This window comes from Triturus cristatus, chromosome 7 (genome assembly GCF_964204655.1).
Source record: "Triturus cristatus chromosome 7, aTriCri1.1, whole genome shotgun sequence".
Classification (NCBI taxonomy): Eukaryota; Metazoa; Chordata; class Amphibia; order Caudata; family Salamandridae; genus Triturus; species Triturus cristatus.
The window spans coordinates 489,953,696-489,980,722 of record NC_140590.1 but is presented as its reverse complement, the minus strand read 5'-3'; the positions used below and the strand labels follow the sequence as shown (position 1 = coordinate 489,980,722).

Here is a 27,027-nt window from a genome sequence, read left to right as displayed (position 1 = left end):
AGATGGGGGTACACATATCATAATCGAGGAATGCTATGCATATTGGAGAATCCCACACTAACAGGTGGATTCAAAGACATAACTACATGTCTGGGTTTCTACAAGCTCGTTTCAGTCCATCTTGGATACAATTTCCTGTTCATTAGAAACTAGCAGAGAGCCAAATACAAAACAAAGCAAATAGTTATATCACAGTATCCTAACCCCAAGGTATTATCTTGCAACTCCTTTCTTCCGAAAACATGTAAAGAGCTTTACTCCAGTCCTTCTGGGACGCACCTATTAATATGAATTTTATATGTATGTGATTTTTAAATTGCAAATTACAAGGTGATGTGTCTGAAGATGCTGATCACTTCCCCCAGTTTTGCCCTGGCAATAGATAGTAAAAGCCACTGTTTAAGGGAATGACAAGTACGATGCAGTCACTGTCCTATTGTCAGGTGCTCTGCCAGACTGGTGGGGTCAGAGAAGATACCCACACTCGCAAAAGGTTTTTTGGCATATAGGTGTGCTGCAGATTTTAGCAGTTGCATCAGCCTCATGTTTTGCAAAACAATTATAGAAATGCCTACATACATAAATCCATTCTTACAGGGGGCTTCAGTTCTTTACATCAACCGCTCTCCAGAAGTGTTATTCACCTTTTGCTTCCACCCACCAGAGCAGGTATCACGGGGCAATGGGTCATCCTAAACACATCCATTCGCTGTTTTGTACTTTTTACAATGTCATGAACAGCAAAGTGACATATTTAATAAAGATTATGAACTTCACACTTACAAAACGTGAAGAGTTGTCATTTTTCACAGTCTTGGCATTTCCGAACGATTCTAAGATGGGGTTTGCTTGCAGCAGCTGGCGTTCAAGTTCCCCCTATAAACCAAGAATAAGAAAAAAAACACAGAAATTGACAATAAAGACTTTAGTGTTCAACATAGGATGATTTTTTTTGTTTGCCATTAAAATGCAGTCATTGTCCCAACAAGAACATTTTTGTTACTAGATATAGTTATGTATTGGAAATAAGATGACCGCTCCCAAAGTTTTTCACGTTAAAGAAATCCATAGTAATAAAAGGTACACGAAGGATAAGTGAAGAAGAGAAAAATGAGAGCATGGTAAACAAATGAAAACAGGTGCAGCAGAACTGCCATCAGCAAAATAGTGCAAGCCAAAGAATTAACAGTTAAAGGTCAAGTTTAATCATTACTAAGCAGTATTTACAGTGGGCGGCAGCAAAGATCTTGCATGCAGGCACATCCAATGGGGAGGCAACGGCTAGAGTAAGCTATAGTTTGCTCCTCACACTGCTGTCTGAGGTCTTGGACTCCAATGTTCCTATTATAGCTCAGTTGCTCGGTGGCATAACGATAACCAGTCTTGGTGTGGTGGTGGGGCAAGGTAAATGGACTCAGTGCTGGCACAAAGCATGCTCACAAACATGGCCTTTATGAGAAGCAAGCAGGGACTGAAATGGACGGGAAGTTTTGTGATGCTAGTCAAGTAGCACACAACATTCCCGCAAAATTTAGACTACGTATCCAGCAAGAAGCTTCAAAGACCTCACCAGAGACTGTACAAACCTAAATGGGACAAAAACAAAAGTTTTGATGGGAGGATACGTTGGCTATCACCAACATCACTATGCAAGCAATCCAAAGCTCATCAACGCTGAAGTGAGGGAACAGTGTAAAGTCCACTAATCCAATTAGCTAAAAAGGCCTCAATACAGGTCTGATCAACACCCGATCTTTATTCAATAACCAGAGCACAATCAAGGACCAAATCCTTGAATTGCTAAAGCTGAGAATAGGCTTATGGAGAGTTATATCAACCTACATGTCACACTTTATTTTGAAGAAAATCATTTACTGCCTTGGAAAAGCTGTGTAACTATACATTCTTTCTGAGCAGCCTTAGATTTTCCCTTCAGTGAATCCCATAGCTTGCAAGTGCGATGGATGCTACTGCTAGGAATACCTTCGAATATTCAGTCCTTCTCTGTCAAGAGAGACTATAAACACCTGAACCACTGGAACAGAACAAGACAAAGGGTCCATATCTTTGGCCTTAAACCAACTCAGACATGTTTTCTGCCTATTCGATCAAAACAGATTTTTGGAACTGCCTGCTGAAAACTAACATCACATGCATAATGTCTTCAAGTAACTATCAAAACTGAGGCTGCCTCTCAACCTCCAAGCCTGGGGGCAATGGATGCATATGGTTAGGCGTAGGGCACTCTCTGCTAGGACGAGAGATCCTCCTTTATGGGAAGCCTGAGACAGACAAAGACTGGGAGGAACAGGCTCTTCTTGGCATCTGCTCAGTACGGATAACATCCACTTTGTGGTGCTTGATGTTTCTCATAATCAAGATCAGAGAAAATGTATACATCTGTGGGAAAGAGCATGTCTCTGTGAATACATCGCACCAGACCAAATTTGTTTTAGCTGAAGAAATTTACAAATCACTTAAGGCAACTATATGAGACGTTAACTAAAGCAGACGTTCCAACACATGATTGAGCAACATAAGCGGTCTCAGAAAGTAGGTCTAGGAATTACTTTTCTGCAAAGACAAATGCAGACGTTGTGACCATGCCTAAAATGCATCCACCTCATAGAGGACAGTTTGTGTGATCAGACTATCTTGCCCTTTTTCACATAGTGCATGACAATTGTGCTGCCTTAGACCTGCACTGTTAAAAACTCCAAAGAACATAAGAAAGGCTCCAAGGTCACAGGGATGGGCAGCTCTAAAATCTTTAAATGCAACCTGTGCTCCAATATCAGCTATGGCTAGCTGAGGTGTCGGCGACCAGAGCAACCTGGCTTACAGCTTGTCCTCAACCTCACTTGATGTAGCAGAAATACTGCAGGTGCAGTTAGGCCCAACAGGCCGTTGATGGACATTGACTGGAGGATCGTAAGGGGATGAAAAAAAGTCAACTGACTAGGAGAGGTTATGAGTACTCAAAGGAAATACTTTCTGTTAATCAATAACCAGCACTGCACAGAGGCACTGGAGGGCTCTTTCGTAGCATCACTACTCCACTTCAGTAGCTTATGGCAGTGGTGTTCACCAAGTTGGACTCTGAAAGGAACAAAGACTGGGACATTTTTTCTTGCAGGATAGCATCATTTAAGTTTCAGGATATAGGGGCTTATGAGGAATCTGAATGATTAGATATCAATTATAAGCATATGGTGAAAGAAAACATTTAACCCCTTCGACGCTCATGACGGAGCGGTTCCGTCCGTCATGGCCCCGTCCGCGCACAGAACCTTCAGCACAGCGCGAAAATCCGCGCCGCGCTGAAGAGGTTAACAAACATAAGCATATTAAAATGTGAAAATGAACAAGCAAAATCTATTTGATTTTGATATTAAATATAATTATTTTCGGATTTAGGGAATGCACACTAATTAATTAACCTAAATGGCAAAAATGAATACAGGCTTTATCATGGTCTACACTAGCATGGTGTTCAGTTACCTGGAGTAAAACTTGAAGCATGTTGAAGAACTCTGGGAATTTGAATAACCGTAGGAATTCAGTTGGTGCAAATCAATTTCGTCTGTAAAATTACCTGGGTCGATGAACCCAATCAGTGTAGAAAAAATGGACAAGATCCCGCACACATTTTCTTCATGTTTCAGTAATTAGCCATAGACCATATCTTTGCCCGCTTTCTGCATGGTGGACTATGCTAAACGTGAAAAGGCTCACCAGGCTATGCAGACACCGCTCCTGTACATAATCTGGTATATAAAACATACTTTACACCTGGAACACTGTTTGCATTTTTATATAGCTCACTGAAAAACAGAGGAAGGGCCTTTAAAATCTATTTTATCGTTTGTACACGATAAACTTAAGCATGCGGTTCCATGATGTTAATATGAAGATAGTTAGCATCAGGACGCAATAACTACATGGATCTGACCAGGGAGTTCTGGATCCTTTGAAGATGGTCGACTGAGGATTTATGGATGCCTGCAAAGACTGTGTTCCTACAGAGTACAGAGTAGTCTTATTCCAAACATTAGCAACACAAAACGATAATGGACAGAATGCTGAACATTAGCAAACATTCCCCCCCAGTCACAGATCTGGGTTGAATCCATCATTTTTTTGCTTACCATGACATTCCAGTTTAAACCCAGCCAGATGCAAATCAGTCTTGACCATGCTCCCCATGGGAACAGTCCAGCCTGAGCTGCCAGGACAGGTCCTCCCTGAACCAGAAAACAATTGTTGGACCAGTTTTAGGTTATCAAGCCTCATCAGCTAGGCTAACTTGACTCCAGTGGCATAGTTAGACCCACATCATGGCATTTCCTTCCAACTTGGGGCAATTATGGGAACACAAAGATGATGAGGGGAATGCTGAACATTGCCAAACGTTCATCCCCCGTCACAGATCTGGGTTAAATCAATTGTTTTTGTTCACCATGCTATCCCAGTTTGGACCCAGCAAATCGGTCTTGACCCTGCTTCCCATGGGAACAGTCCAGCCCAAACTGTCAGGGCAGATCCTCCCTGGACATGGTCACCAACTACACTTTAAAACCATGATGGTCATCCCAAAAGTTTAAAGAGCGAACATGTCCTCCTTCAATTCCAGGACAATGATAGGCAAGTGCTATCTGGTAGTGCCCAATGACCTTTTACGATCAGGTGCTTCAGATAAGCATTTTCTGTACCGAGCGATTCTCTGTCTTTGCTGCTGTTTCTGGGCATTGCCGCATGACAAGCGTGTTTATAGAAAACTCAGCATCTAGCCCCGTGTGACAAGAACGTTTGTGGAAGGTGGTCAAAGAAAGCAGTAATTTGTTTCCTTATGCATATCAATTGCTTCTTTAGAATCTCTTGAATTGGGTGCCTCTTTAGCCACCAAACGGCCTTGTACAGTCTGAAAGTAATAAATTCATCTACCTTGAAAATGAATTGAGTTGTTTCAACATGCTTGGCTAGCTGCAAATAGTCCCGCCAGCTTATCTCACAGACTTCTTGGTAGCCTGATTAGCTATTAATAGCCCTTTCATTTATACCTTAGGATCATTAGTTGTTTCCTCTTTCTGTGTACCTTAGCTACCTTCTACAACTAATCAAAAGAGCTACTGAGCTTGTGTTTCGGATTGTAGTTGTAGAGAGTTATTTTTAAATCAAAGGCATCCTGTTGTCTTAATTAACAGTCTAATATGGCAGTAGCTAACTCCGCTAATAGTTTGTTTGCTGCTGCAATCACTGATAAAACAGGCCTGGGCTGATATATTCAGTGCATCAGAATCCAGAGCTTTGTACTCCCTTTTGTGCTTTGCCACAAACGCAGATGCAAAAATGGGAGTCTTCAAGATATCTACTCCAAATGTACGATAAGATACCAAGAGTCTAGACATTCTTGGAGGTTTCTTCCGACATATTCTACAGAAAACATGAACATTGAGACTATGGTATGTGATGGTAAGTTTAGCTATAAATATAGTCATAAGCTTGCAGAATCTTATCACCCACCTTGTGTATCATGTGCTTGTTAAAGACATCTTTTTGAGGGTCAAAGGCAAGGTGTTTGAGATTAAGTCTTTCTTATCTTCCACTGAACCATCTGCCAAGAGTAGGAAGTCCTCCAATATCGCAGAAGGAATAAAAGGTGTCATAGGTCTTACAAATCTAAAGGTTGATTTGGACAATGATTTTTAAAAAAAAAGTAAAAGTGATGAGTGTAAGTGATTACTGACTTCCTTTGGTTGAGGTTCTGCACAAGCATACAGGTGAGGATAAGGTAGGACTGCGAGTACTGGAGATGGAAGAGCAGTGGTACCACTTTGTTCACAGCTCACCTTATATCCTTGCAGGAAAGGGAGAAGAGGTCTAAGGTTTTAGTGGCATTTATAGTTTTAAGTTCTGTTGCTTGGTAGGCATGAGGTATAATGATTGCAATATTGCTCTTTAACCCCTTCCCCGCTCATGACGGAACCGCTCCGTCATGAGCCACGGTTGCCGTGTGCTCATGACGGAACGGTTCCGTCATGACACGACCGTTGGCGGCCGCTCCGCCCACGCGGCGCTGTTTCCCCGCCTGTGCGGGGGGACAACGCAACTGGGCGGAGTCATGACGGAACCGTTCCGTCATGAGCACAGCTCAACTGTGGCTCATGACAGAGCGGCTCCGTCATGAGCACAGCGCCACCGCGTTGCCCCCCCGCACCCCCCAGCGCCGCGGCGGAATTCCCGCCGCGGCGAAGGGGTTAAACTGCGCTAAAACAAACAAAACTTAGTTCCCCTCAGCTTATTTATTTATTTATAAAGTTTTATATAGCGCGAACGTGACCCACGAGGGTATCCAAGCGCTTTACAGTATAAGAACATAAATGGTTGAAGTGGTATACACGCATTCAAATGTGTCAATTTGTACAAAAGAAATATAAAATATATGAATAACAAACATAGCGGACCGTGATTCTGCAGGACGTTGTACAATTGACAGTTAATGAACAATAGGTGATTGTGCTAGCAAACATACATATTATAACTTCTATCGATTCACAGTTGATGTAAAATTTATAGATGACCAGGGGAACCCACAGCCAACTACGCTTTAGATTACTACATACAATTATTGAGCAAAAAGGGCTGTGATATAAGTCTTACATACAGTAGACTCGACCAATACATCTGAGATAGGCAATGGTAATAGGATCTTAAAGGTGACTCGGTGACATCCTATAATTAAAACTTAGGACATGAATTTGTTCATTAGTAGTCTTTTTACTTCCTTTTTGAATGCAGTGAAGGAAGTCATTCCAAGCACTAATGGAGGTAAAGAGTTGCAAATCTTTGGTGCAATCCCTGAGAAAGCTCTGCAACCAGTTCTCTTCTTATGAAAGGATTGAGGTTTCAGAAGGAAAGTGCTCGCACTTCATAGTTGTCTGCAGCCTCCAGACCTTTCCAGCTTTAGAGCCAAGTAACTGGGTGTATTGTTGTGAATTGCTTTGTGCGTCATGCAGGCCACTTTAAGGTGTATTCTTGCCTCGTAAGGCAACCAAATCAGTGCTTTCAAGTTTGGTGAGATGTGACTATTTCTTTTGGTTCCTGAGACCAGTCTAGCTACAGCATTCAGTGCTGCTCTCAGTGGAGCCAACTTGTATTTGGGGAGACCACTGAGGGTGGTGCTTCCGTAGTCTAATCTCGGTAGCACTAGGGCTTGTACTGCAATTTTTAGATCTGCCTGAGGGAGGAAGGGTTTGAGTTTCCTTAATATACTCATCTTATGATTAGCTCCCTTAGTGACAATAGAGATGTGCGACTGCATATTCAGATGTTTGTCTATGGAGATTCCTAGGGATTTTGCGGAGTTAATGATGAGGGGGACACAGTCAAAGGAGTTAAGGTGTTTTAGCCATAGTTCTAGCTTTGGTGTGTGGCTTGGTGGCGAGATGAGAATGAATTCAGTTTTTTTGGCATTCAACATCAGGTGGTTGTTAGTGGGCCAGCTTTGCGTATTCACTAGAAAAGTGTTGAGGGCAATGAAGTCATCTGGCGAGGTGATTTTCAGATACAGCTGGGTGTCATCCGCGTACAGGTGATATAGAATGTTCGCTGATTTCAGTGCGTTCGCCAAAGGCTCCATTAGGAGGTTGAAAAGAATGGGTGATAGGGCAGATCCCTGAGGCACACCGAGTGTGACCATGGAGGGTTGCGAGAATACATTCTTTATCTTGATGCTTTGAGATCTGTTATTCAGGAAGGAGGAGAGCCATTGCAACACTGTGCCCGAGAGGCCCATCCTACGTTCCAATAGGGACAGAAGGTTGTCATGCTTGACCGTATCGAAGGCGGAGGACAGATCAAGAAGTATCAATAGGCATGATTCATTGCGGTCAAGCATTTTTAGTATATCATCCATAATGTGTATGAGTGCAGATTCTGTGCTGTGTCCTTGGCAGAAGCCCGATTGGTAACTGTCTAGGAGGTTTTAGTTCTCAATGTGGTTGCATAATTGAATTTGTACACATTTCTCCAATAGTTTCACCAAAGTGGGGATGTTGGTTATAGGACGGTAGTTGTTTAGATCAGATGGAGAGGCGTCAGCTTTCTTTAGTATAGGTGTGACCTGTCCTATTTTAAGACAGTCCGGAATGACACCTTGACTCAGGGAGGAGTTTACAATTTTAGCCCATAATGGTAGGATAGATGTTTTTTAAATTTTGAACAGGGCAGGAGGCAGGGGGTCAGAGAAATGATTGGAGGGGTTGATTGCTTGAAGAGTGTTGTCGATAATTTGTTGAGAGATTGGCGAGAAGGTGTGCCAAGAGGCATTGTTTTTTGTGACTTCCCTTGGATTATTAAAATGTAATTCGAATAGAGCGCCCAATTTAGGATCTTGGACCATAGATTGCGGGAGGGCCATCTTGGATTGAATGTTTAGCTCGATAGTCTTAGTCTTTTCGTGGACGAAATTGGCAAGTACGTCACAGGTAGGTGTGGCTAGGTCATTTAATTCCCTAGAGTTAGTTGTATTGCATGATTGATGCTTGACGATTACAAAGAGTTTTTTTGGCCGGTTGATAGCTTGGATCAGCTGAGTTCTGAAAAAGTCTGCCTTTGCCCTAAGAATCTTCCTATTGTAAGAATTCCTTAACCTTCTAAGGTGCTCAAGGTTATCAGTGTTAGGAGCCGATTTCCATAGACGCTCTGCAACTCTTAGATGTCTACGCTCCGAGTTCAGGCCATCATTGAACCAAGGCTTGGAAATCTTAGAGGAGACGTTCTTTTCCTGGAGGGGCGCTGTAGAGTCCCGGATTTCGAGTAACGTGGCATTGTAGGAGGTTGTGAGGTCATGTACATCAGTTATATCCGAAATGAGGGTCAGAGCGGAGTTGCAACGGTTTACCAAGGAGATGGGGTTGATATTTTGTAAGTTCCGTTTCCATTGCCTTGATTTTGAGGGTTGGCCCCTTTTATGAGTAGCTTCAATATTGATGGAGAAGAGGATGCAATAATGATCAGATCAATCGCATGGGGTGATGGATTCTAGTAGGATGATGTTTGATTTTGCAAAGATGAGGTCCAATGTCCCTCCCTTGTTATGCGTTGGGTTGCCACAGAATTGGGATAGCTCCTGCTCTGACAAACTCTTTAAGACAGCCTACAATATCATTGTTTGCGTTGTTCCAATGGAGGTTGAAGTCACCCAAGAAAATATGAGGAACTAGTGAGTTGGCATTGGATGCCATGATCTCCATAATCTCATCGATACAAGTCAAGTGATCACCTGGGGGGTGGTAGAATATATGTAGCTTGCTGGCGATGTGCTTAGCATCAGAGATATTAATGCATAGATAATCACAGGAGGATAGCCAGATGGAGTCCGCTTGCTTGACTGATATTGAGTTACGATAAATGCAGACTACCCCTCCCCCTAGTTTCCAGATTCTATCAAGTCGGATTAGGTAAAGGGAAGGAGGAACCAGTAAGTCGAGAATGGGCGAGGAGGAGCTATTTAACCAAGTTTCTGTGAGGACCATAATGTCTAAATCATTCTCTAGAATGAGATTGAATAAATCAGTAGCATGTTTGCTAGCAGATCTGCAATTAATGAGCCCACACTTCAACTTGTTAATCGAGTGGTTTAAGGTGATCTGTTCTAAGTTGATATTTGTGAGGTTATCTCTATTTACAGATCTGTTATTGAGAGTCGGTTCTCTGAGGGAATTGGTTACAATGTTTGAATAGTATCGCAATGGGACTTACTATTGTCAGAATCCCGGGCAAAGGGTGTGAGGAGATCGTCTATGTCTCTATCTGATAGTTCATCGCTTGACCTCCTAGGCCACGAAGGGGAGGGTAAACTACCCAGATTAGTGTTTATGGGGAGTGTGAACTTGGATATGCATCTTCTAGATTGGGCGTTGATTTGGTTATACTGACTAGTGTTGTCGGTGTGAGCATTCGTGGGGATGCAGTTTCTCGTTTGGAGACTGATTTGATTCACGGTGTCGTTGGTGGCTCTGTGTAAGATAAGATATTCCTCCACTGTCCAGTTCAGTGCAGTAAACAGCTCCACTAGTTGGTCCTCCACTACAACGTAATTAGTTATTCCAAGTGATGTTCACAGAGGTGGTCATTCTGACTTGAGTGGGGTGAAAGTCATTTAACCTTAAAGTTCTGACTCGGAACATGCGTCTATCTGAACAGAAAGAGGCAGAATGGTTGAGGAGGATGATGGGGTGAGGGAGGAATATCTCACAATCAATTAATCCTTTCCTACCTTCGATGTTGATAACTGCCATGCCACCAGAAAAGATAAGAATGCTTCCAAATCAGCAGACTCCTAGATGTGGGAAAATATACTGCAGAGACATTACATGTCTCCTTGATTGTACTTCTGAAGTGAGCAAACGCCCTATTTCTGCAAAAGAATGCCAAAGGTCCTGCATGCCAGCATACATCACTACATCTCAAAGCTGAAACCAGACCGTAGATTGGAGTACTATAAGCATTGTAGAAAAAGCTGCTATGGCGGTTTCATGAAGAGCTGTATATTCTCTTTCAGTGACGAGAGAGTGCTGAAGGTAACAAAGTATAGCTTTCTTGTTGGAAGGGGACATTAGTACCCAACTGGGCAGTGGGACTAAAGAGGACCAATTTTCTTCAGCAAGAACTGTGTTTTAGGTTGCTGCCTAAGGAGATCAGTTTTCAAGAGTTTCTGAACTTTATGAGATTAGGTTTCACACTGCAATGGTAAATAGGAGTGGCTATATAGATGCCACTGTTGTAGCACTCTCCCGCAGCACTGCTTTCTTTCTGATTTGTAACTGATAAAGTTCATTACGTGACAGTATGTTGCGAACAAGATCTATTAACTTTTGGCTGTGACCTATGGGTACTTCCTGTTAAAGGTTATCTTGAAAACTGAACACAAAGGAAAAAAACACATTTGGAATGGTACTATTTTACTTAAGGATATGAAAAAGAAGATTCCTGCCAACTTGTTGTTAACCACTATCTGTTAAACCTGCCCTGAAGAGTTCAGTCATAGCTGAGGGGGAAAAAAGCAATAATTAACCTGCATTTATGATGATACAATGATTTGGAGCTGATCTGTTGAAGACCGATTTCCCGTCGGCGAGCTTACAGTAATATTGCTACCAGAGGAAGCAGGCAGGCACGCTCTGTAGAATGGTCTTATATGTCATGTTTTTATATAGCTATGTCTATTAATATATTCTTTCATCCAGCTTGAAATCTTAGGAACATTTCTAATGATTATGTGAAACAATTGTGCTTTTACCAATGACATTGAGTGTATGTACACACTGCTTACGAGTATGTTTTCTATGCTCCTAGAATCTTAGAAGTATAAAGTCAACAGCAAAATTGCACTTCCTAGATTAAAAAAAGCTGTTGCACAGCCGAAACGTGTCTCTTTGATTCACCGGGTCGGGAGATGCCCAGCTCATTAAACAGGTTAATTCCTCCAGTCTTTGAGTGTCTTCTCCCTTCTTTAAGGGAGTTGGGAGATTTTTATACACACACACCTTAACACTGTGGAAGTTGAGATAAGATAGAGAGGCTTCACCCACTAACTAAAAAGATGGTGTAGAACTGTATATGACTGCTACTGCATCCAGGGAGTAGTGCTACACATGGCTGCACATCGATTATCTACAAGAGGCACTACTGCATAGAGTGCTGTGTAAGTTGCCATAGAGAATGTAACCAGTAGTTGGTCAGACTCTGATGTGTTTTATCGCTTTGAGGCAGAATTTAAACCATCTTTGTAAACTGAGTGACTTAAAGGATCGTGGAAGAAAGCTTTGAGTACAACAGGTTTATTAAATTGAAGATGGGTACAAATCTTGGGCTTGTATGCAAAGTAACTATGTCCATGTTGAATTGTAACTAGGCTTCTTTTATTGTGAAAGCTTGAATTGTGCCGACTCTAGCAGAAGTAGTACTCAATAACAGTGCTGGGTTTCATGAACTTAGTCCTTCAACTGTAAAAATAACTAGCATCTATCAGAATAGGACATCTGAAAACCACATATTTTTCTGTTAATTTAGGCTTGTCCAACTACCTGTGGCAGTGCAGAATGCCAGAGGTTAGTCTTTTATTAGAGGATGGAGGGGAAATAGGCAAATTTGTGCAACATCATTAGCCACATGCATGTGACTTGGTTGGAATAGGTTGATGTTTTGGGAAAAAGGAAAAGGACATTACTGACAATAAGAGGATAAGCAACAAAATGTTTCCAATATTTTTGGAAAGAGTTGAAAAGAGCCCTTTGTGCTCAAGGATCCTACTCAAAGTGGCAACATGAATTGAGGAACCAATTGGGTCTTAGCTGGGGTGATGAAGCTCTTTCGCGCCTATTAATGGACATTACAGTTTTCCATCTATTTGAGCCTGTATGCTAGCAAAACAGACTCCTTAACTGTACTTTTAAACGAAAGAAGATAAATGATTTAGTCGGCACCGCTGCTCCATCCAGGTTTAATCCCAATTTCCAAATGGGTTTCTTGAAGTGATAGTTTCCACTAAAGGATACAAAGAAAAAGAAACTGAAGAGTATTGTCTCCACAGCAAAAGTGGCTGGGATCCGGCATAAAGTTTATAATAGTCTGTGTTAAACGCAAGTCAAAATAGTCAGTGTTTAGTGGTATTAAGTTGTAAGTTCTAAAAACAAAAACAAAGAATAACAGATAAAAATACTTATTTGTACACAGCTCAAATTGAGGACTTCTTACCTTGAGATGCAATGAATGTAGCATATAAAAATAAAATTAAGAATATGTATCTCCAAAACGAAACTCAAAATCAACATATCTACATAAATATCTCCTACATTTTCCAATATACAACTAAGCCCACTGCTAGGCAGTCACCCCCCACTAAGCAGGAAAGAGTGGCGGTACAATAGTAAACTAGCCCAGTCTATATTAAGCGGGAAATTAGTTAGGCTTGATTTAGGAATTTGAAACGAGACTATATAATTTTTATATGGAGACATTTAGGTGTAGTTGGCATTTCGAATACATTTTCTCCTTACTGTAATTGTGCTTGAAAGGTCTTGGTATCTCCTTCTCCACTGTTTTTCTCTCCTCCTAAGATATATATATATATATATATATATATATATATATATATATATATATTTTTTTTTTTAATTTTCTGGGATGGCTACTTACTTGCTGCAGTTCTATGTATTGTTGATTCACTATGCACCAAAATACTGAATGTTACCTAGGGCAATAACAGTAATTGAGCTTTGTAGCATTGTCCTGTACTATTCAAACTGTGTGACCTATTGTCCTTTACAACTGTAAATATGTTATGTATATTTAGGAGCAAAATATAAATAAAATAACAAGTATAACCAGCCTGGGTCCATTAAGGGGGGGTACCCCGGCAGCAGATTCTAGCCTCATATTTAAAGTAGGTTATATTACCTGGGAAGCGTGTACGATCCGCAGAAACACTTGCCATAAATGGGAATAAGCACTCGGTGCATAAACAAGATAGCGTGATAGGGCCAAAGTGAGGTGACAAAATACAATGCTATAGGGGAAGTCTTAAGAACCCCCCCAACCCTGCACTTCATTATGTTTTTGCAGTAAGGCACTGACAAGAAGAATCCTGCATTAAATTCAGCAGCGAACAATAGCAATCTGTTGCTATTAACACCCGCAAGCAATCCTTGGACGTTGACAGGATGTATGGTGGCACTGAGCCAACTAAATGCCCAGATCACTGTGCAGTCTTTTCAATCACTTTCAAAACAGCACAAAAGGGAGCAATAGTTTGAGGGCTGGGAGCTAGCAGGCCATGGATCATTGCGATTGCACAGAAGGAAGGAAAATAAACTATACAGGCAGGCATGTTGGCTCTTTTCTGCTCTTAGTGTGTACATATGACCAGTTTAACACCATTTTGTTCAAGAAAGTGGAATCAATCGGTCTGCTCATACAAACAAGAGGCTAATGCATCAGGTACTATTGCTCTGTATGTGGATCTGGACTGCTCAACTACTACTTACACACAAAAATGAGATGATCATCAATTGATGGATGGGTAGGTGGAAAACTTAAATTGCCTAACTTAACATTTGCATGCTTGATGATTTAACACCGTTTCTTGCACAGATTAAACACCTAGCACTGCTGTGATTAACGCTCATAAATAAGACAATGCAATGAAAGGATGCGTATCTAAAAGCAAATGCTTAGCAGTTCATGACAAACTCAGATTCAGACAGTTAAAGATGCCTTCTTATGAAGATTACTGGCAGTCCCGACAATTGTACCCTCATTTATCTGTCATGCTGAACTGTGAAGTACCAGTTTGGAGGATAGATTCAACCATGGACCAATGAAGCTGGGGCTATCTGTATGGTCAGATGAGGAGACTTTTTTTTAACCGCCTAATTGTTTCAGAATGTCTCACCTTGGCCAAAGGGCATCGTACAGGTTTTTATTTTTTTTAACTCGTTTTAGGTTCAATACATTACATGTATTCACAACTTTAAACAGAGAAAGGCTTATGGACGAACTTGCCCAGCTGACAATCGTTGTTTGCAATCAACAATGCACTTTATTATGTTATGTCCATACTATTTAGTACCTAGGAAACAGTTTTTGTTAAGTTTATTTCGTTCTTTTAAATTCAGACATTGCAGGCCATTATATTTTCTATAGCAACTTTCTACTGATTTGATCTATTTTTCACTTGCTTACTCAACATTATATTAGAATAAGGACTTTCTTATGATTTATTGTAATATTAGACAAGCCTTAAAATACTGAAATTTTGTCTGAAAAAGTGTATTTTTAACAGATAATATGGAATATTTTTAAGTTTGTACTTTGTATCTTTTATGGCCTTTGGCAAAATGAAAATTATTTGACTGACTGACAAATACATATGGCACTAATTGTCTCAAAGAGGGTTTGTTCTGATAATTAGCCCAATAAATCTTTCAAAAACTGTGTCCAATTAATTCTCCCTTTGTATTGATGGTTTTCGTTTTAAGTCTCAATGGTAATTCCATCTGTTACATATGATGATATCAGCTTGATAAGTTACCTTTATTCAATTATATGGTGCTGGGTGTGGTTTCTACAAAGGGCAAAAAATCAACAGACAGGACTCGAGGAGCCAATAATTGCCTCAAGACACCCCCCCCCCCCCCCCCAACTGTGAACAGAACAACTCCAACCCTCATTCCTGAATGCTATTCCTTGCACAGAAAATAGCCAATTACATTAGAGCAAGCAATCTTAAAGGGTGTCTTCTAACTGCAAGGTCATGCAGCATGCCATGCACGTTATCATTGCAAGTTTATCACACGGTAAAGTAATACTGCCACCATTAAAAAAGCCATTAATTATGAATTGATATTTTACATGAAGAAACTAAAAAGGTAGGGAACTACATGCTACTCACATACAACAGGGATCCACTCTGTAGTTAAAAATGACATCAAAACAAAAAAGTCACAGGTTAATGGTTATATTTAAAATGTACACACTCTTAAATTCATTGTTAGGATTATAACAATTCTCAAAATATAAGTCTAGACGGGTGAACTAATGATAACTCATCAATTCATTTTAAGTAGCATTACTTACTAAATGAAGTATCCCACCTCCCCCATTCAGCCACCACATGACCCAGAGTAACCACACTTAAAATTTGAGTTCTACACATCACCTTTTCCCCCACATTGCCCCTCCCCTTAATGGGCACAAAGTAGGGAGAAGACTCACCATACTTCCTGTTTCTTTGGTCTGCCTCCTGAAGGCAGTAATCATAAGAGCCTGCCTGGTTCAGGTTTGCAGATCTAGTGCTTTGAGACCCGCAGGAACTTGAGGAGTTGCTAGGCATCCTGGAAGAACCTGCAGGCCTTCTTCACAGTCTCTCTAGTAAGTAGTGTAGTGTGCTGGGCACACCACATGTGGTGGGTTTGAGTCTATGTAGCTAAATCCCTTTTGTATACATTTAGTTTAAGAGGATGAGACCTTCCAGGTCTTCATTTTCCCCGAGTTCCTCAAGGTTGCTACAGTCCTTTCGTTTCTGGTAGGTGCAAGTGGGAAGAGTTCCCCTGTGCTGGTGTTCAGAGGGTAGCTGCAGAGTCTTGCTGGTGTCATGTGTGTGATCATGCATCTTATTGCCACCATGTGCTCGTTCTTGTACTCAGGATAATGTACAAAATGTCAGAATGGATCTCCCAGTGGATCAATGCCTGCTGTGGGTTCCTCTTCTTCCCCTAAGTCTATGTCAGAGGATATGTCTAACAACGAGGACATTTTAGAGGAAGTGGTTGATTAGGGCTTTCAGCCTCAGTAGCCCTATCAACAGTTCAGAATCTAAGCATTTATCCATTAGATGCTCTTCTGAGCCTCTCGCATCTTCCCTTTCTAATTCTATTCTCATGTGCTGAGAGGACTTTGAATCCATGGACTACGATGTGTTTGATATAGGACTAGCATTCTCCATTTGAAGAGTACTACGGCGAGCAATAAGGGTAGTTAGATCACCTTAAGTTATTGCTGAAACTGAATCCTAGGTCAATAGACTTTTAATCGTTTTTTTCTATGCGTATGCCCTCTTTAAAAATCAATAGATCCTTCATGGGATCTCCCTTCTACCCTTAAGGCATTTCAGTTATCGTTTTTCAACCTCTTTCTAGTGTAGATCTCAAACACTCGCCTCGGAAGGTTTTCTTTTCAATGGCCAGCACACAGACTGGGCAAACTAGTTTCTTTATCTATTAGACCTCCTTATAGAAAAATAATTATGCAATAGATTGGTTTGCAGATCAGGAATTCATTTTTGTCCAAAATTACATCCGTTTTTCATCAGGATGTAACTGTTCCTTTTTCCATTTCAGTTCCCTTTTACTCCTGAGGAGGAATCTTTGTGCATACTGGATGTGTTAAGGGTACTTACAATTTGGCAAAATATCGGGATAATAGACAATTTAAGAACCTTTTTTAGGTCTCGGGACCATCCGGTCGGCAGACCGGAAGTCCGGAGATTTAATGACTTGGGAGAAGAGGGGCTTGAACCCGCCCCTCTTCTGCCCTGTTCTCCATTGGCTGGCCTCGTAAATGCTGGCCAGCCATTGGAGAAGAGGTCCCGTCACTCCAATCATGCCCCGTCCTTTTCGGATCGGGGGGCGTGTTTTTTGCGAAAAGTCTCAAGGAGGAGACAACAGCAAAACACGCCCCCGAATCCGAAAAGGACCCTGCGTTTCTCCGAGGCATTTCTGTTTTGCCTGCCTCGGAGAAAGGCGGTGGTGTGCCTTTTGCTCTGCCTTGTTTAGATATTATTTTGTGAGCTCGCGCTTCTGTTCCTGGCAAGGAGCGGAGGCAGTCTTGCCCGATGCGTGTGTGGAATGAAGAACTGATGGAACGCAGCTCTCCCCCGCCCTGTCCGGCTCCTTCGACGGGGCGTTTCCGTGCTGAATTGCTGCTCGGAGCGGATCTAAGGAGGCTGGTGCTGGTTCTTGCCTGTGCCCCACACAGGCACTCGTCCTGTAGTCCAGCGTCCACCATTCCCCGCCGCTGCTTTTGTTAAGGGACTGGCAGGCTCTCGACAATAAATAAATCTCGCATCTTGTTACTGAAACTCCTTGCAAGCGATGTATTTTTTTACTAGAGCCTTTTTTAAACGTTCAATACACACTTTTCATTCCATTTTGCAGATTAGCGAGACCCGTTGTAGAATGGTGTGCTTCACAAGGACGGTCTGCCCTCTTCAATCTTTTGTGGCACTGCTCTGGGCAGGGGGAGAATGCGGATGTGTGCCGGTGGAGGCTGATGTGTGCCGGTGGAGGCTGATGGAACGCTTTGCTGTGAAGGGCAGAGGGATTTCTTCCTGGTCGAGGGGAGGCTCAGTGCCACTTGCCCCAGTGAAACCCTCACAGCCGGTGTTGTGGTTGTGAGTTTGCCTTTACAGGGAATGCTGGACAACATTTATGGCCTGCTTTCGTGGTTTGCATGCCCTTGCCTACAGCCCATAGCAACAATGGCACAACAGGGAAGATGCACGTGTTCGGACGGAGGGAAGGTTGAAATGTGGTTCATGGACGGTAGTTCATGCAGAAAGATTATTTTTTTTTTAAAAATTAACTGTGTCACCACAGTTGGCTGATAATAGAACATTTAGGGGGGAAAAGGGGAAAAACAGCTGAATGCAGTTTTAAGTAAGGCAACGGAAATGGCTTATTTATTTTAATGCTCTTAAGCGCTTTACAAGAGCAGAAAAGCCCAAAAAGTTCAGAGCACGTCAAGTTTCACAAAAACAGGGGCAGGCGTTGCTTGGCAACCCTTAGAGCAGCCCATCTTGGGAAGGTGGTGGGTCGGATTAACCAGCTCAGTGTTAACACTTGAAATATAACGTAATCCAGCTGATTTTGGGAAGTAAAATATATAAATAAGACCTATCAAGGCCATCAGTCCATGTAATAGGCAGGCTAGCCAGCACCTTCCATGACTGCTGATGGCAAATCTATCCAGAGGGAAAAGAGTTCCTTACATTCTTGCATAATAATGCTTTGTGTCACAGTTCATGATGACGGCTCCCGATTCCAGATCCAGTGGCTAGTGACCCTGGATCACGCTTGGACTGCCGCATGCAGTGGGGACACAGACGCCCAGTGTGCTGCTGCCGCGCCTTCTGCTGGCTCGATACAGCAGTTACTGTGGAGAGAGCTGCTCTAAACAGCGGGAGCTCGAGCCACCACGGTTAGAGATGGGTGAGCGAACAGCCCGCGCAAAGCTCTGAAAGTGTTTGCAATATAGATCACGTAAAATAGGATAGGATTTATAAAATACTCTGAGTGTATTTCTTCAACATGTTGAAACGTTGCTAGTAGTACGTCACGTTATGGCACGGCACTGAGTGGTACTTGTAGAAAGTGATCGTTTAAAAAAAAAAAAAAGTGTGATGGGCCCTTGCAGTCAGAGGTTCAGGACAGGAGGAGAGAACGGATCAAGGCCAGAGGGGCAGACTATGGAGTTGGGAAACCGTGTTAAGAGTCTCGGCGTCGGCACAACATCCTGTTTTGGGCAAATCACTTAATCTCCCTGTAAGAACAAGCATTTACAATGCAATGGTCTCGGCATTGGTAAAGTTAGAGCTATTGGCATTGCTCATGACATTATTTTTGTTTATGTTTTTGTTTCTAAAACATTTAAAGAAACGGCATTGTCATGAGCAAGGCCAATAGCTCTAACTTTAACAATGCCGAGACCGTTGCATTGTAAATGCTTGTTTATCAATTCTTATGGTGTATGGTGTTCAACATGGTTTCAAAGGCTCAAAAAGTATGATTTCTATGGTTTATGTCTCTAAATGTTATCCCCCGACGGAAGCATTTGCAGCCCAACCAACAGCTATATGGTAAGTGGGCCACTTCATCTGCCTTTGTCTGACCTTATAGATTTGATGTGAGAGACTAAATGAATGGAGTTCAGATCTAGAGTATTAATGACTGCAATTTCCTAAATGATCGTTCTCGTCTTGTATTTTGCAAATCTTTATAACATTTTATTTATTCTTTGCTTTAACCAGGAGTTGTATCTGTCTGGGAATATCAGTGCTCTGATATATCATCATTTAATAATTAATGGTACGAGAAATGGGTTGAAGAGGTATTGACAATTACTTACTGATAACCTTAACTACTCTGAATACCCTTTTCTCTTTCCTGTACTTGGGTCCTTTCCTCCTTGCCCGCTCGTAGCCTCAATTCCTTTAAGCTTTGGGATGGCAAGAAATGTATTGGTTCTTCTCCCTATTTATAGCTCAGATAAAGGGAGGAGCTATGTAGAAATAGAAGATTGGTTATAGTGTGTCACATTGTGGTTGGATGGAAAAAAAACATTAATCGTACTTGAGACATTATGTGCCAGTACAGAAAACTGGGCTGCAGAAACTCTTATCTAGCATTTCTGTAGAAGAAAAGTTAGTAATGTTTTTTGGCACAGCACACGGATTGGATCTATGATCCTCTGTTATATGTTTCTGGCAGAACCGAAACTGGCGCACTTGACATACAGTGAAGACTATAGGGCCCGTATGCCCTCCATTAATTATTAGTTGGGGGAGGGGGTTATAACACCAATCAACAAAAGCTACAGCTGGTTACAATTTAAACACACTACTCTGCTTTGAGTTAACCATCCCCGCAAACTGTTTTCTGCAAATGACTGAGGGTTTCTCTTGTTTACAAGTGGAGAATGACACCCTCCACCCCCCCAGAACCGCTTATCTCACACATGTGAGTCAAGAAAGGTGGTAAGGAAAATTTAAATGGTGGTAGAGAGGTTAAGCACATTAAACATTTCTTTGATATTTTGCACAACTTGAACCTTTTGTTATCAAAGTCAGTCAAGTAGATTCTTACTGGATCTCAACCCAAGACCCTTCCTTCCTTAGTCTATTTTGGCTTTACGGACTTCTCCACAAGACCCCTTGGCACACTAATTTTCTACACGTCAGCGACTGGTCTCTTAGTTCCTCTTATACACAGCAGAGGCACGTACTTTAAACCTGAAGGCAAAGACTGAAGTCTACGGAGGGGTTTTTACCCCCAACAAATACACCAGCTGTCCCTCTTGGATCTTTGTACTGTCCCACTTGACAGAAAAACAGTGCCTGGAAAGGCCTATGCAGCAGCTCAAGACTAATGACATGGGCACTCCGGATTCCAGGGATTTCCCAAAATGGTTCTACTTGCATCTTCCTTATTTTAACCAGACTGCAGTACCAAAAAATCCGTTCCTGCATTTATATGCGTGTGTGTATGTATACACATGCATACACAATACAAACGCACAGAAAGGTTTTGATACTGTAGACTTTAAAAATATATATCCATGGCAGTGAAAAACTAATAATAAATGCACAATCACAAATTCATTACTACAGTGCAAAGGTCAAATTCAGCACAGTACAGCAAAATTGGCATAAGCAAATCACTGCTTACTGCCTCACACATTGCGTGTTACAACTGCTTTAGCAGAGAAACAACTCTCCTAAAAGCCACACATGTAGCCACTTGCATTCAAGATTTTGATAAAATAGCTTTTTTCTTAAAACGAATACACTTTAAAAAATGTTATGGCATAAATCATACATGCCACTCCACAGAGTTTAATATGTTAATTATTACCATTGTAGAGGGAGTGGAGTGAGGACCTACTTGACGCTCTACGTCTCGTGTCAAAACCCCTACATACACACTCAACATGGTAATAAATAGATTACACTCTGTGCAATTATACAACCCTTACATTGCTAAACAAAATACATTCTGACATAGGAGAAAAAGCGTGTTAAAGATTATCTTTTTTCCAACAAGCAAGCAGAATAATAAAGTACATCGATTGCTATTTTGAATAAACATTTCCTTGTTTGGTAAAAAAAAACAGAAGCCCCCAAATAAGTAAACAGTAACAAGTAACATGCTTCTAGATTGCCATCTGGTGAAATTTCCAGACTACTGTGCCTTCACGACAAGTTTAAAATGGCAGGACGGGAACAAACCACACAAAAACATTCAACTTGCTATCAGTTCAGAAAACGTTTGTTTACATTAAGCACAAAGCAACATAAAATTTAAAATATAACTTGCCTGGTGTTTCACAGGTTTTGGAGATTCTGGCTGTTGGTTTAAAATCAACAAACACGTTATTTATATGGCAACGATAACATAGTAAGTATCTTAGAACGTTTTGGAAGTGCCAGCATGCATCCGAGCCAAGTCATGAAATAAATGGATTAAATCTAGTAAAGGACTTTGTCACACACAGTATTCAACTTTCACTAGGTGAAATAAAACACTAAATCCTTCATTACAAATGTAGGGCTCCATTCCAATCCTTGTGCAATCAAGGGCTGATGCAAGAACCGGAATCATAAGTCGTGTGACAATTAGCGATATTGTGACAGTTTTCACCTGATAGATTCTGGCAGATCAAACCGACCAAAATTTATCATGGTAAAAGGCCTGCAAAAAAATAAAAAGATGCTGGATTTGGTGTGTTCAATACAGATTTTGCAGGTTACGCCTACTTTTAACGTGGAAAAGTTGAGTGGCAGGTATAGAAGGTATATAAATCACAGTGGCATATTGGTGTTTTTACCAAGTGTAGTAAATTCACCATTCTATTCAACTCATCTGTTTAGACTGGAACTCAAGAAAGTGCAGCATGGCGGTCTAAAAGTTCTTCAATTTTTGCACTTTGATCTACTTAAGCCTGGGTGCCAAACAATGGGAAGAATTTCCTGCAACTCGTGTTTCAACCTTCCAATGCTCTGCATGATCTCAACTTGTTTATGGAAAAGGAATTGAAATGATAGCACAACATTCTAGAGAGAGTTGGGCACATTGAATTAGAACATGTAACCATAGCGGGCGACAAAAATTACAGTAGACCAGGCTTTTCAAACGAGTAGCTCATGAGATTCTGGTAGTATTCCAGTTACATTTTTGTAGCTCTCCTGTCTGCAGCCCAGCCTACTAAATTAGAAGCTTTTGCTTGGTTAAATTAATGTATGTGTGTTAAAATTCTAAAGTGTGTATTCAAGTCGAAAATGTGCGTCTTTTCAGAACTTAAAAGATTAGGTTTGTAGAAAAATAGTTGATTTTTACAAATATATTTAAGTTGGTTTTTGAGTGTTGACTCGTAGTGTTGGGGAGACCTTTACTAAGATTATTAGCTTGTGTCAGGGGCTGTGGCTGTTATGCATTAACCATATAAGGCGTTTGAAATTGACAAAGCCTTTTTTGCATTACTGCTGGCAACCAGGCTGGTGAGTTGAGGTGATCACTGCTCGCATCTTGCATATGGTTGCCACTTGTCTGATGTGGTCATTATTGAAACACTTATTAGTAGCTGGGGATTACATTCATTCAACACCAGTAGATATTACTATCAAAAAAGTTGGAGAACCCTACAGTAAACAAATATTTAGTTTTTAAGCAGAGGATTTCTTTTACACATCCTGGAATTGTACAATCGAAGGCTTAAATTAGAAGAAAGGTACTATAGAAAATACCACATAAAGAGGATATTTAGTGATGCTGGACATGCCTGATCAACAGCTCCAGACTTGCAATCCACACTGAAATCTCTGCAAACGTTGTGCATCGAAATGGACCGGGCTGTGTTACAAATCTTTAATCGTTACCTTAATTTCCATTGGTCACACCTTACCAAACTTACCTACTATAGAGCATGTTCTAACACTGCTCTTGAGGAAAGGGAAAAATAATTTTACTGGGTACTCAGCACTGCTATTCTTTGCTTTCTTTAATTTACAGCTGATTAAGCATGGTCTACTCTACACCAACAGGAAAGAGGAGAAAATAAAAGCTTAAAAAAAGCAGAATCCGAACCGAAGACCTGTAATGTGTGTGTGTAATCACATTCCTCCATCTCTTACCTCTTAAACAAGCAAAACTAATCAGCACACCCAGTTCCTACAAAATATCCCCATCTCACCCTAACATTCAAGGTCGAGGAACAGCATATGCTAATTGAGGTGATTGCTTGGCCGGCGTTTTGAAAGAGGGTGGGTAAGGACTGACTAGCAAAATCATCATAAATATACTTTAAACCTTACTCCATGATCCAGCGTACCTTCCTTAAATGGTTTTGAATCCGATTTCAGAACCGGTGTCTGGATTGAAAGCATAAAGGATAATTTCTTAATTTCAACGAAAGCCTGTTGAAACCTTTTCAGTGAGGGAAAGAAAACGAAAAGTTTCTTACCTGTCGGTGTAGTTTTGCAGCTTGAAGATCTTTCTGGATTCACTATGCTGTGCATTATTCCGCGATCTTGTGGTTGGGTCCGGATTCGTAGTCTTTTCTTTGTTTTTTTTTTTTTTTTTGTAGCCCAGGTGGGCGTCGACGTCCACCATTTGGTGCACCTCCCGTGACGTCGTCGTGCTTCCTGCGGAAGTCCCACCTTTGGGGCGCCATCTTCGGGTTCTTTTTTCCCTTTTTTTTTTTTTTTTTCCCTTTTTTAACCCTAGGCGATTGATTAATCCTTTTGTCCATATTTCTGTACGTTTCCACTTCTTTGATCCTATCCATTTCACCCCCTCTTCCTCCAGCCTCATCTTCCTGGCGGAGGTGGGTGGGTTCGCTAGTGAATCCAGAAAGATCTTCAAGCTGCAAAACTACACCGACAGGTAAGAAACTTTTCGTTTTGCAGCGTGAATCTTTCTGGATTCACTATGCTGTGCATAGATTTTGTAGCGGTTTTCCTATTTTTGTGGTGGCTGGGTGGAAGATGATCGCTGGTCGTTGAAAATGTGTTGTAGCACCTTCTGTCCGACCTGTGCTTCCTTATTCATTTGAATGTCCACGCAGTAGTGCTTTGTGAACGTGTGCACAGATGCCCAAGTTGCTGCGAGACAAATGTCTTGGATGGGCGTGTTTGCCAGGAAGGCAACTGTGGCCCCCTTCTTCCTTGTGGAGTGAGCTTGGGGCCCCTCCGTTAGCTCCTGTCCAGCTTGTTTGTGACAGAATTGAATAGTGAGGGCAATCCACCTAGCGATGGTGCCCTTGGTCACTGGTCTACCCATGAAGCTAGTAGCAAAGGACACAAACAGCTGCTTCGACTTCCTGAGTTCCTTGGTTCTTTCAATGTAGTGCATCACCGCTCTTCTGGCATCGAGGGTGTGCAGGGCCTTTTCTGCGTTTGTAGTCGGGTTTTGGAAGAAACTCGGTATCTGGATACTCTGATTCATGTGGAACGCCGACACTACCTTGGGCATGAAGTGTGGGTCCGTCCTCAGGACTACCCTGTCTTTGTGAATTTGAATGTAGGGCTCCTGTAGCGTTAGTGCTTGAAGCTCGCTCACCCTGCGTAGTGAGGTTATGGCCACTAGAAAGGCAGTTTTCATCGTCAACATTTGTAGAGTGGCCTTGTGAATGGGTTCAAACGGCGCCTTCATGAGCTCCGTCAGAACCACGTTTAAATTCCATGCCGGCGGCGGCAACCTTTTCGGGGGTGCCATTCTTTTGGCTCCCTCCATGAATCTCTTCACCACCTGCGAGGTGAAGAAGCTTCCACCCTTCTCACCTCTGGTGTAGGCAACGATCGCTGCTAGGTGTACCCTTAGGGAGCTCGAGCAGAGGTTACTCTTTAGAAGGTGTGTGAGGTACCTCAGCACAGTTGAGTCTCTTGTCATTCTGTTTTGCAGGCCCTTTTTCCTGCACCACACCGTGAATCTCTTCCACTTTGCGCTGTAGCACTTTCTTGTAGTAGGTTTCCTTGCCTCCCGTAGCACTCGCATAGTGCTCTTCGGTAACCTTAGGTGTGCGAACTCTAGGTCTTCAGGAGCCATGCTGCTAGGTTGAGTGTCTCTGGCTCTGGGTGCAGGACCTCCCCGTTTTGCATTGAGAGCAGGTCTTTTCTCCTCTCGAACCTGTACGGATTGCCTTGCGCCATTTCTTGAATCTGTGAGAACCATGTCTGCCTCGCCCACTGTGGAGCCACCAGGATCAGAGTCATGTTGCTGGTTCTGCACTTGTCGAGCACTCTGTGCAACAGGGGTATCGGCGGAAAGGCGTAGGCAAATGTCCTCCACCAGCTTATCCATAGGGCATTTCCCTTGGATTGCTGCTCTGGTTGCCTGGACGCGAAGCTTCGGCATTTTGCATTGTGGCGTGTTGCAAATAGGTCTATTGTGGGAGTCCCCCATCTCTGGAAGATTTTCTCCGTTTCCTGGCCATTGAGCTCCCACTCGTGTGATGCTGAGGTCTGTCTGCTTAGCCAGTCTGCCTCCACATTGTCCTTCCCTGGTAGGTGAATTGCCAGTAGATCTATCTTGAGAGGTATGGCCCATCTCCAAATCTCCTGAGCTAGGGATGAGAGGGGAAACGACTGTGTCCCCCCTTGTTTGTTGATGTAGAACATCGCCGTGGTGTTGTCTGTCTGTACCAACACCCTCTGGCCGAACAGGTGTCTCTGGAATGCCTTCAGGGCTAACAGTATCGTTTTCAACTCGAGGTAGTTGATGTGGCGGACCGCGTCTGCTGGAGCCCATAGACCCCTTACTCTGAGGTTGTCCATGTGCGCTCCCCATCCCTTCTGCGATGCGTCCGTGGTAATGGTCATTGTTGGGCTTGGTGGTGTCAGGCTTCTCCCCGTTGTTATGTTGTCTCTGTTCCACCAAGTTATCTCCTCCTGCACTGCGTGCGTAACAACCACTAGATCCTCCCAACTTCCGTTTGCTTGTGACCATTGCTGTTGCAGCCATTCCTGGAATGGTCTCATGTGCAGGCGTACATTCGGCACCAGCTGGATACAGGACGCCATCATCCCCATCATCTTGCTCACCGCCCTCACTGTCAGAGCTCGCCCCTTCTGGTAGAGCTGCGTCTCCTTCAGTAGAGCATCTGTCCTCCTGTCGCTGGGCACTACTGTACTGTTGAGGGAGTTGATCTTTGCCCCCAGGAAAATCTTTACCTGTTCCGGTTCCAGCGATGATTTTCCCCAGTGGATGGAAAATCCCAAATTTGTGAGGGTGTCTGTTACGCGTTTTGCGTGCCTCTCGCACTTCTCGCGTGAGTTTGCCTTGACCAGCCAGTCGTCCAAGTAGGGGTATACGTGTATTCCCTGCTTTCGTAGGTGTGCCGCTACCGCCGACAGGCATTTCGTAAAGACCCTTGGCGCAGATTTTAATCCGAAGGCCAGGGTTGTGAACTGGAAGTGTTCCTGTTCGATGTTGAATCTTAGAAGGGCCTTGTGCCTTCTGTTTATTGGGATGTGAAGGTAGGCATCCTTGAGGTCCACGGTGACCATGAAGTCCCCTTCTCTTATCTGTGGCAGTACCTCCTGCAGTGAAGTCATTTTGAACCTTTGCGTTCTGATGAACTTGTTTAGGTAACGGAGGTCCAGTATGGGTCTGAGGTCTCCGTCTACCTTCGGCACCACGAAGTAGTTTGAGTAGACCCCTTTGTTGCGTTCCCTGAACGGCACCGTCTCTATGG

General features: G+C 42.4%; 1 protein-coding gene across 4 annotated transcripts in view; it reads right to left on the bottom strand.

Annotated features, from left to right (window-relative positions):
* MYH10 (myosin heavy chain 10) overlaps window positions 1-27,027 on the bottom strand; it is a 1,171,079-nt gene that overhangs the window by 900,357 nt on the left and 243,695 nt on the right. For 2 of the 4 annotated variants that reach the window (XM_085616841.1, XM_085616840.1), the window contains exons 6-8: window positions 21,654-21,683; window positions 15,455-15,472; window positions 784-876 (exon numbers count right to left, since the gene is read on the bottom strand). In XM_085616841.1, coding sequence (XP_085472967.1) covers window positions 784-876; window positions 15,455-15,472; window positions 21,654-21,683 — 141 coding nt within the window. The remainder of the gene's footprint in view (window positions 1-783; window positions 877-15,454; window positions 15,473-21,653; window positions 21,684-27,027) is intronic. The other 2 variants (XM_085616842.1, XM_085616843.1) reach the window with 1 other exon arrangement.